This window comes from Hyposmocoma kahamanoa, unplaced genomic scaffold, assembly GCF_003589595.1.
Source record: "Hyposmocoma kahamanoa isolate Upper Pololo Valley unplaced genomic scaffold, ASM358959v1 170, whole genome shotgun sequence".
In the NCBI taxonomy this organism is placed as follows: Eukaryota; Metazoa; Arthropoda; class Insecta; order Lepidoptera; family Cosmopterigidae; genus Hyposmocoma; species Hyposmocoma kahamanoa.
The window spans coordinates 7,358-18,213 of NW_020653614.1; the positions used below are offsets into that span (position 1 = coordinate 7,358).

A 10,856-nucleotide genomic window follows, 5' to 3' on the forward strand; every position below is an offset into this window, starting at 1 on the left:
AATAACCCCTTTTGGGTGTTAATCGTTGTGAGTTCTTGTGACGAGTCATCTAAAACGAATTGATTGTATGCGTTTTTGAGGTCAATTTTACTGAAACATTCACCACCCCCTAATTTTGCGAATACTTCCTCGATTCGAGGCAAAGGGTATTTTTCTACGATAAGGTCCTTGTTTAATGTTACCGAGTAGTCGCCTGCTAATCGGACCTTGCCGTTTTCCTTTGTTATGGGTACAATTGGTGTGGCGTATTTTGAATAGTTAATAGAGACTAATATTCCAAGTTGTACTAATCTTTCAAGCTCTTGTTCAACTTTTTCCTGTAACGCAAACGGTACTGGCCTAGCTTTAAAAAATTTAGGGGTAGCATTTTCTTTCAAATGTAAGCTGACTTTAAACTTATTGAACGTTCCCAATTCATCATGCCATAAGTCTGGATACTGTTTTAATAACTCGGAAACATTCTCGTCCGCGTTCAATGTAATTTTATTTATTTTTTCCGTAAGTGTTAAGTTAAACGCGGACATAAAATCTCTCCCCAACAAGGGTGGCCCCCCATTTTTAATTACAAAAAAATTTATGTTTTTTGTCTCCTTATTGTAAGTTGTCGCACAAACAAGATTGGGGTAACGGTGATATTTTATGGCCGTCATATAAACACATTTTAACATTGCAATTATGCAGCTTATAATTTGAAAAATAATTATTTACAATAATACAAATTTTCGGAAATAACCGAGGTACCTGAACCGGAATCTAATTCCATGTTAATTTGGTGTGTGCCTATAATTATTTTCAACATAATTGGTTTTACAGACTCATACCTTAAATTAAATATCTGACATTCCTTGCAGTCGGTGTCCTCACCACTGTAAGGGTGTTTCATTTCTTCCGTTGCGTTTGAAATGTTGTTCACTTTGAAAACACTGCACACTTTTTTTAAATGACCTTTCATACCGCACTTTTCACATTTGTAATTTTTGTAACGGCATACCAAATCGTTGTGATTTTTTAATCCGCATACAGAACACGTATTTTGCTTTCGATCCCGTTGTTCACGGCCAGCACGCTTGCGTGTACCGTTGCTGCCAGCACCCGCGCTGGCACCGCTCGCCGAAGCCCGACGGAAACCGCTTCCAAAATGCGCTCGGAAAATTTGTTCTTCCTTTACCACAACTGCCTTCGCTTCTCTAGCACAAGCCGCTTGTTCTGCTAACTCCAAAGCCCGAGCAAAGGTCAACGTTGACGGTTTTTGCTCGAACAATTTGTCGCGTTCGGGACCTGAACCCAGGCCGAGGACGAATCGATCCCTCAGGTTCGATTCCAGAGCGGTGCCGAAGTCGCAATAGCTTGCCAACCCCCTTAGTCGCGCCGCCCAGTCTCCTAGACTTTCGCCTGAACTCCTTGTTGCCCCATGGAAATTCGCCATGTCAGCAAATGAACATTCTTTCGGCTTGAAGTGCGTGTCCAGTAATAAAATCAACTCGTCATATTTCAGATCGTCAATTTTCTTGGGGTAAGCCAAATTACGAACCATCCGGTACGATTCGTCCGACAAGTGTGTAATTAATATAGCACTTTTATTTTCCTTTACACTATTTACAAGTATAAACTGTGTTAATCTGCTTTTAAAAATAGCCCATTCACTGGTTTTGTGATCAAAAACAGGCAAATTCCCCAAAAAAGACATAATGCACTTTTATTTTTTTCACACGCGTAGGTAGTTTCGAATCTCGTCGCCAGTGAGATATATCGGAGCAAGTAAAAGACCGGTTAGTTTGGCGAACGATTTATTACTGAGTATGCGTAGGCAATACAAAAGGTGTGTGTGTGAGATCCACACATATCACAAAAACTAAAAAACTATACAGAGCACAAAAATAAGGTAGACAAGATAGAATATATAGAAGGATAAGATGCGACTATTATACGTAAAGTATCACAACCAAACTGGTTTGGCTGTGATGCTTTACGTGCCAGAAGAAGAAAAAGAAAACACAGAACTGTGATGGCTTGCAAAGAACACGATATTTTATAAAACTACCGTGTATTTTTTTTAGTTTTTGCTTTGGTTCCTATTTTATTGATTATTAAAATTATATTATATAGTAATGTCACGACATTGTTTTTACTTTTTGTTATTATTTGTGACGCGCCTTGTCTATATGTATACAAATATTACGAATGGAGCAACACTCAAACAAATTAGGTTTAAGAGTGTAAATTACCTAGATAATAAATTATTTAAAAGATTAATTTTTTTGCTTAAAATATGATGAACAAGGGATCGAGCACATTAGAGAGATAGAGCACATATTTTACCACATCTGGCATGCAAATTATACTTATATTGATTGAATTAATTGATTAGATTACAAATAATGTCAGTAGACATGCACAAAACTTCCTTAAAATTATTATAATTGTTAATACGAGTAAAAAATAAATAAATAAAATAAAATTATAATTGTTTTTAATGCTCCCAATTTTAATCTTTTAATCTTATTAATTGTATTTTAATTTTGTAAGACATTGACATTTTTTTTATTAGTAACTTGAATTAAATTTCTATTTTTATTTATTGTTTTTCAATTTTTATGATCGTGTAATGAATGAACGTAATGAATGTGTAATGTAATGGGAATCATTCCTAAATAAATAACTGAATTATTATAACTGCCTCCGTACAGTTACCATGCTGGACTGCCATGCAGAGGTCCCGGGTTCGATTCCCGGGTCTGGAGAAATATTTGTAATATGTGGTTGTATATGTGTACCCGTGACAGGGTTTTCCTAGTGTGAGTGTAAAAAAATAAAGTTTTTATTTAAATAAATAACAGTCCAAACTAATGTTCTAATTAGATTAGATTAAATTCGTAATTAGCACCCCCAAATACCTCGAAAATGATACCTATATTGCTTTTATTTGAAAAGTCGTGTCCGCCATCTTGGATTTAGAAATAAATGTTATATTCGTAATGAGCACCCCCAAATACCTCGAAAACGGCACCCAACTTACCATTATTTGCAAAATCGTGCCTCCGTCTTGGATTTAGAAAAGAGTGCCATATTCGTAATGAGCACCCCCAAATACCTTGAAAACATAGATTTAGCATATAATGCTCGAAAATGATACCTATATTGCATTTATTTGAAAAGTTATGTCCGCCATCTTGGATTTAGAAATAAATGTCATATTCGTAATGAGCACCCCCAATCGGAAACTCGGAATCGGAAACTTTTGACATTTCAAATCGAAACAATGGTTGATTTAATTCACAAATTAGAAAGATATAATAGGAATCAGGTTCATCTTCTTGCTGGAAAACCCATCCGATTTCGAGACTCAAATGGGCTACCCGATCGGTTCGATTCCCATTTGAATCAAAATCAGCCTGCAGGTATGATATTTACCCTATTCTTTAGTGAAGATAAATGACGAAGTTGATTTCGCTACAGTCCTTTCATGACCAACTTAAATCCCAAATGTGTATTTTTTTTAATTTCAGCCTGTATCTGTACTGCGGTTTGTTTTCTATTATTCAAACGTATCAAACATCGTAAACTACGTCAGAAATATTTAATTAAATAAGATATTTTCCTTATTTACCAACGTAACCTAACTTAAGCCTATGATGGGGAAAACATCATTATTTAACCTAGAAACTCATGGAAAAGAAATTCGCATTGGAATGCAATTATATTGTGATTTCCTTATGCAAGAATACAAGGGAAACTAGATATTTAGAGGCTAAAGGCTATTTCATATTAGTCACTTGTAGATGATTGCATTGGCTTTGGATTGCATTGAATGGTAAGTAAGGGTATGGGGAAATGGTACTTGTCAACTTTTTGCCTCAGGGTGACAGGCGCAGTGGCAGTGCCCCTCAGATCTTTGTGATTTTCTGAGTGGTATTTTCAAGTGTTAAATCGCAAAGACGGCAACGGCCATCATATGGATACTGCCACAGCGCCCGTCACTCTGATACATAAATTGACAAGTCCCATGTGCCTGTAATTTCACCAGCAACCTACCCTTCTTAACCGGAACGCAATAATGTTCACGGTACTGCTTGGCAGCAGCAGTAATAGGTGAGGTGGCAGTACTTTCCTGGACGAATTCTTTCACAAGGAGCTCTAACGTTACTAACACCACAAAATTAAGCCACCATAATAATCATCATACCACCAGGCGCACACGTCTTGTTCGTTCCGTCCACAGTTACTGTTTAGCTTTCTGTGGTACTATTTAGCTCACATGTGATCACACATAAAACTGCTTTTATCACATAAAAACTCATAATACTATTACGAACCAAATACACAACACAACAAATTATGTTTTGAAATTTAAAATTCACCTATTTAAACACAAAAAAGTTGACCATTTTTTATTAATTATGAACAAAAGCAATCCTCGTGTGCCTATCTCTGAAGTTGCAAAACCACAACGGCAGACGGACCAGTGCGACGAGGACGGCTTCACAAAGGTGGTGAAGAGGGAGAGGAAGCCAACCAGCCGCAATCTGCGTGGTACTGACATTTTTTTTAGAAATATTCATTTAATTTTTGGAGATTTGTTCTAGAGAACATGTCAGTCCTATTTCTGATTCTAATTGTCATGCAATGTACAGTAAAACTTATTTTTTATATTATTATTACGTTAGAAGTACTACGTCAACTATCGCTGGTTTACCATGTCACACAACATTTTTGTATATTTTCACAAGGGTTCAGATAGAATCCCTTGGAAGAAGTTGACGATGGAGCGGTTCAATTGTAACAGAAACATCAGTAGTTGTCGCTGGCTTTCGTTCTTGGTACGTACTACATTTCGCCAACAAGAGTGTTGGACGTCTTCAATTTTGTTACAAACTTCACAATTTGGTGAATTCACTTTTTCATAAGATATTCAAACTTGCTCGACGGATAACGTCCGGAACGTAGCATATATATTGTAACAACATCTCGCTTGCTCAATTCAGAATTAATAAACCACGGTATGTGGTGTGGCTCACATTGTAATGTTCTATACCATATGCCTTTATCTCTGGACCTTACCTCAAAGAATTCTTTCCAGCTGTCGGTAATTAGTTTTTTATATTTAGGTAGGATTTCGTGATAAAAGGACAGTATGGTATACTCCTGGCCTTGAGATGTAGCTAATTTCTCCAAGCGGTCAACCTCCTCATTACCACTTACACCTTTATGGGATGGAATCCACTGAAGTCTAATGCAATTATCTTTAGTCAGCTCGTAAAGCTTTGCTAGTATTTTATAAGCTATCGGTATACCTATGAGCCCAGAGGTGCACCGAGCTATATCTTGCAAAGCGCTTTTGCTATCGGAAAGGATTACTAGTTTTCCATTCGTAGTCTTTTCGAGAAGCAGTAAAATTTCGTGTATGGCAATTAGTTCTAAAGTAATTATAGAAACCTTATATAAGCCCTTAATTTGTTGGTGGTGGGGTATAAAACAAGCTGCACCATTGCCTTCTTTGGATTTAGATCCGTCAATGTAAATTTTGTGCCAGTCTCTAAACATCTCATTCAAGACGAACGTAATATCGCATTTCGTGTTGTTTCTTTCCAACAATCTTTTAGGACCTTTTACGCTGTTTAAATGTACTCTGGTACTGACGACATGAAAGAAACCATATTATAAGAACAGGCGTTTGTTACCTTTTCCATCAAAACATGGAAAGAGTAAATATTTGAAGAGGCTGTATGGCAAAACCTCTGCATTACCCATGTAAATGGATGAAAATTAAAATTGCATGAACCGAAACGTTCGGTATTGACAGCGTAGTTCACTGTAGTCTGTGTTGACAGCTAAAAACGTAACGTTTCGGGTGAAACGTCCTATAGTTTATTCTTATCAAATACAATAAATAGGCTTTAAAATGGATCTAAATAGATTGCCAAATGATAAAAAGCTGGAGCTCTGCAGGTGGTATTTCAAAGGTAAGCATTTTTCAAATTCTAGCCATGAATCATCTTGATACTTCTCTCTTTGTTTACGTATGTATTTAAGCTCCATTCTGTGTGTTACACATTTAAATATCATTACACAACTTATACGAACCTAAATAATTGTATAACCATAAAAATTTGATTGGTTTTCAATACCTAAGACCCTGCATAATTGTAATAAAAGTATGAAACTATGAATTATTATCTTCCAGTTGGCTGTGTATTTCTCCCATTTGTATGGGCGGTAAACGCTGTATGGTTCTTCAAGGAGGCGTTTGTGAAGCCAGCTTTCGATGAACAAAAACAGATAAAGAGATGTAAGTGTTACATCATACAACAGACTTTATTTATACTTTTGGGCAACATGTGATCAGTCCATGGACCATGAGCAGTTGTTGCGTTATGATCTATTTGGCGTGTTAGGCTCGCCCGCCCTGTGTTAGGCTGCCTTCATAGCTTCTGCTAGCCTGTTTTTTAAGATTCTGTCTTTACAGTATTTTGTCGTGCTACTTATCTCCTGTTTAACAGTAGGGATTTTCAGATAGTCAGGAATATCATCTATGTTTGTGAACCATGGAGCATTTACCAGAGTTTTTGGAACCTCTGTAATATCTCCAAGTTTTACATACTTGCTGATTCCCACAAACTTAATAAGCCAATTACCAGTGTCTATTTTCTCATAAAAATATATTAACGACTCAAGAAACACAGTTGGTAGTTTGTTTATTAAATACTAGCAGTGCCCACAACTTCATCTGCGAGAACTGCTTACTTAGTACTACTTACTTGACAAATGATTGGTTCTCCATACAAACTGTCATCCCCTATTTGACCCCTTTGAGATTTATTTTAGTAATAAAAAGAAGCCTATGTACTTCTCCTATAAAAAGTAAATAGGTCTCACCTATCTCTATACCAAAAATTCATCCATTTTGGTTCAGCAGTTTAGGCGCAAAAATGTATGGTATGGTGTAACGGGCTGTTGTCTGGAACTCTACGTCCAGGCGCCTATTTTGTGTGTGGTGGGTGTAAGGTCCTAAGTTTGCGACCCAAGCTCTTCCAAGAATCTCAGCACCCTATTGGACTGAAGACTTTGGGCAGCAACCTCAGCGAGAAGCGTGAAAGTGTATTTTTTTTTTTACGATATTATTTTTATTAATGTTTTTGTTACCATGATATTCAAATATGTTTTGTCAAAATACTCCACTTATCTATTGTTATTAACAAAGATTGAGAGAAAAGGTATAACGATTTCCTGTGAAAAAATGCCAGAAACTTCAACAATTGAAGAAAAATTACAGATATCTGGCAGTATGGCCATTTAGATAGCCTTAGCCTGCCCCGAAGGACGAAATTTACTCCTACTACAAAGATTGAAAAAACAGTTAGTCAGCAGACCGTACAAATTTTTCTATGTGCCTTGTTCCGTAAGTCCTACAGCAACAAAAGGGTTATTTTTGTATGCGGTACTATTTAAGTAGGTACTCTCCATGAAATGGTTAAGCAAATTCATGGATTATTATTAATATTATGTGGTGGCAGAAATATGTATGGTGGCAGTGCTTCCCTGGATGAACTCTTTTACAAGGAGCTTTTTTTTTCAGATGTAGTGATGAGCGCTATTGGCGCAATCACATGGTCGATAGTCCTCTGCACATGGGTGGCACTGTACCAAACTAGACGCGTACAGTGGGGCGCCGCCGGAGACGCAATATCGTTCATTCTACCTTTGGGACGTGCATAGGAAAATCTCACTCTCATACTCTAACCATCATCGACCATGTTCACCTTATAGCTGGGCTAGAAAGTCTTCTACACTTGTCCAACTTCGCTCGCAGGCTGCGTAGTAAGATAATTAGTAAATTAAACTGCACATGACTAGAAGAATCAAGTGATTCAAGCTTGCGGATCCCCCACACAATGTTACACATATTCTGGACCCACTGTATCTGACCAGCTGCACCCGAGAAGACCTGCTAAAGGCAATGGATACTGCGGCTGGGTCAAAGAAATGCAACCCCAGTTTGGTATTTTATTGGCTTTTGTCATTGACTCAAGAAGAAGAAGAAGAAAGGTTCAAGCCCTCCATGGTAACAATGAAAACCTCTCCTCTGTTACTACAGACTCAGTGATACTGATTGCTCGGAATCAAACTCAAGACTTTCTACATAGGAGGCAAGCATTTTCCTAACGAAACTGTCACTTACTCCATCATGTATCATAACTGACTAACATATGTATCAAAACTTTTTTCTTATCTAAATCGTGTATATTTGTTTTTTCAAACAATACAACATTTCGAGCTCTGTACAGGTCTCCATGGTCAGGGCGTAGTAAGATGATTTCTAATATTAATTTGTCTATGTAATTATACTTCTATTCATAACCATATGTAGATGATTATTTCTAAGTAAGGATAATAACTGTTTGATAACTAACAAGCATCCACCGCGAAAGCCCTGGTTTGTGGTCGGCGCATTTTCTAGAAATGCATTGGTCTTGGCCTTTAGACTATGTACTGGCCACTTTCTTTAAATAAATTCTACCGTCTAATAAAAATAGCGGAATCTCCACTACGTAAATTCTGTAACAAACTTGAAGATATGCTACATTTAATGTAATGTGGCCATTATGTGACTTTGAGAAACCAATTTCAATTAGGGGATATTTGGCAGGTTGGGGAATTAAATGTCATGTTGGGTAAACCATTGACGAAAAGGGCTAAAACTCTGTACTACATGTGAGGTCTTGTCTCTCACTACGAGGCGACACGATACAGCAGAATAATATGATCCACAAGGATTGACATCACAGGGCCGACATTGACACTCAAGTGTTACAGGCGTTATTAAAAATAAGAGTATAAAAAAAATCTAACAATAATAATGCCATTTTGTACAGCCATGATCGTGAGATCTGGGTATTTTCTTCAAACAACTGCTCGTTGAGATTCCACTGAGATCATATTGCAATCATGATCATAGTTGTTATTCAGCTAAAATCTAGTTACAACTGCAGTCCAATCTCAATAGTGTCTTTTTTTTAAACTATTTTTTATTGGGGCTTTAGCCACCTTGAGTGCCTATGTCAGCCTCATGGGCGGAATACTGGGTTCCCTACTCAAGAGACATGTTCAAAAACTTGTACAGGATCTCTGAGCCAACAATTAATTTGTCCATTGCATAAACTTACATTCCCAAACATTGTACGCCATTACGGTTACATTCCACCAATACATTATACAGATCCTCTATTTTATTGCAAGTACTGCACAATGGGGATGGTTTAAAACCCGTCATATGAAAGAATTTATTAGTCGGAATGTGACCAGAACGCAGTGTAAAAGCCGATATATGATTTTTCCTTGCATCTTAAATCTTGCATTTTAAATTTTCACATTATATCTCTTAACTCAACGAGACTTTAGGCCTCCTCCAGATCTTTCCAGTGTACTAGAGCTACTCTTCTCCGACATGGGCCTGTTGTTAGCTTCAGCTCATCCTCCCATCTTTGATGTTGACGCCCTCTATTACGTTTTCCATCACATGGTTACCAATTGGTGACTACTTTGCTCTATTTTTCCGGACCACGCAACAGATGCCCAGTCCAACGCCGTTGTGCCTGATCTATCTTTGGAAGCACATCACTTAACCTGGTTTGTCTCCTAACACTGTCACTCCTGACCGGGAAGTGAGCGTGCCTACAGCTCCGGTACCTATCTGGAAAATATGTGTACGTGCACCCTTACAGAGAACCGGATGAAGTACGTGCAAACGTGCTGATCCGGTGTTAGGACCTGACTTAGAGGTCCCTGTGCGAGTCACAGTCACTGACAAGTCATAGTGCCCTTCTCGTATACCCTCAGGATCGGTAGGGAGGGTCACTATAATCAAAAGTAATGTAGAAAGATATGGGGCTGTCAATCTTGATGTTTTGAATTTTCCTCCAGCCGAGCATGCTGTGCTCCATTGCTCGTTGACCCACCTGTAGTTTGCTTCTGTGTACTCTATTTAGTGACCATGTTTCGCACTCATAAGTCAGGCATGGAACAATGCATAGGTTGAAAATCTTTCTTTTCACGGTCATGGGTAAGTCTTTGCTTTTCGTTATTTCCTTTAGAGTCCAGTATTTCTTCCAGCCGCTTGCCAGTCTATTCTTCTAATTACTATGCATGTCTTATTTTTTATCTCGTTTAATGACCAACTTAATTTTCAAATTAAAATAGTTATAATACACTATTAGTAGGCTACACCAGTGAAGTGCCGGCAGCTGGCCTTTGAAGAGTAGAATACCAAATGTACAAAACCCTGCCATCACAGACATATCTAGTAATATGTCTGTGCCTGCCATTGTCACACAACCTAGATGATTGAAAATTAGCAGATCAATTAAAAGACATTGGTCTGTTAGGAGAGGTTTAATGCTGAGCAACCCGTTGACAAAGAGTGCTGAAACTCTATACTCTTATGTGAGGTGATGAGGAGCAATACCTCTCATGGGAGTAGTGACAGATAAAGGAGGACAGTTATTTGTATGTATACATCCATTACGAGGCCGACATAAACGCTCGAAGGCCTCTTAAAACTAGTTTTTAAAAATTTAAAGACTTGGCGCCCTGTAAAGAACCCGAAACGTTGGTTTATTTGAAAAAAAAAACAAATATGCGCTATTTAGATTCGAAAAAATAGTTTCATAATTTATTACTAGATTATCTCGCCCTTACGGCAAATATAGCACAAATTGGCGGCTGAATAACGTACGCGCATTTTTTCATGTTTTTTTTCATTCAGGAACCTAAAGATTCTCGAAAGTCAGTCTGACGTTGATAGTAAAATGTCCTGTACTCACTGTTTCAATTTTTAAGTCTATTAATACACTCACCGGCAC

General features: G+C 37.6%; 1 protein-coding gene across 1 annotated transcript; it reads left to right on the plus strand.

Moving 5' to 3' along the window:
- Nucleotides 1-5,852: 5,852 nt before the first annotated feature.
- LOC113225704 (gamma-secretase subunit pen-2) lies at nt 5,853-10,654 on the plus strand. The gene is made up of 3 exons (XM_026458106.1): nt 5,853-5,960; nt 6,182-6,286; nt 7,574-10,654. The coding sequence occupies exons 1-3, from the start codon at nt 5,900-5,902 to the stop codon at nt 7,711-7,713; spliced, it is 306 nt and encodes a 101-aa protein (XP_026313891.1). The 5' UTR covers nt 5,853-5,899; the 3' UTR covers nt 7,714-10,654.
- Nucleotides 10,655-10,856: the final 202 nt, after the last annotated feature.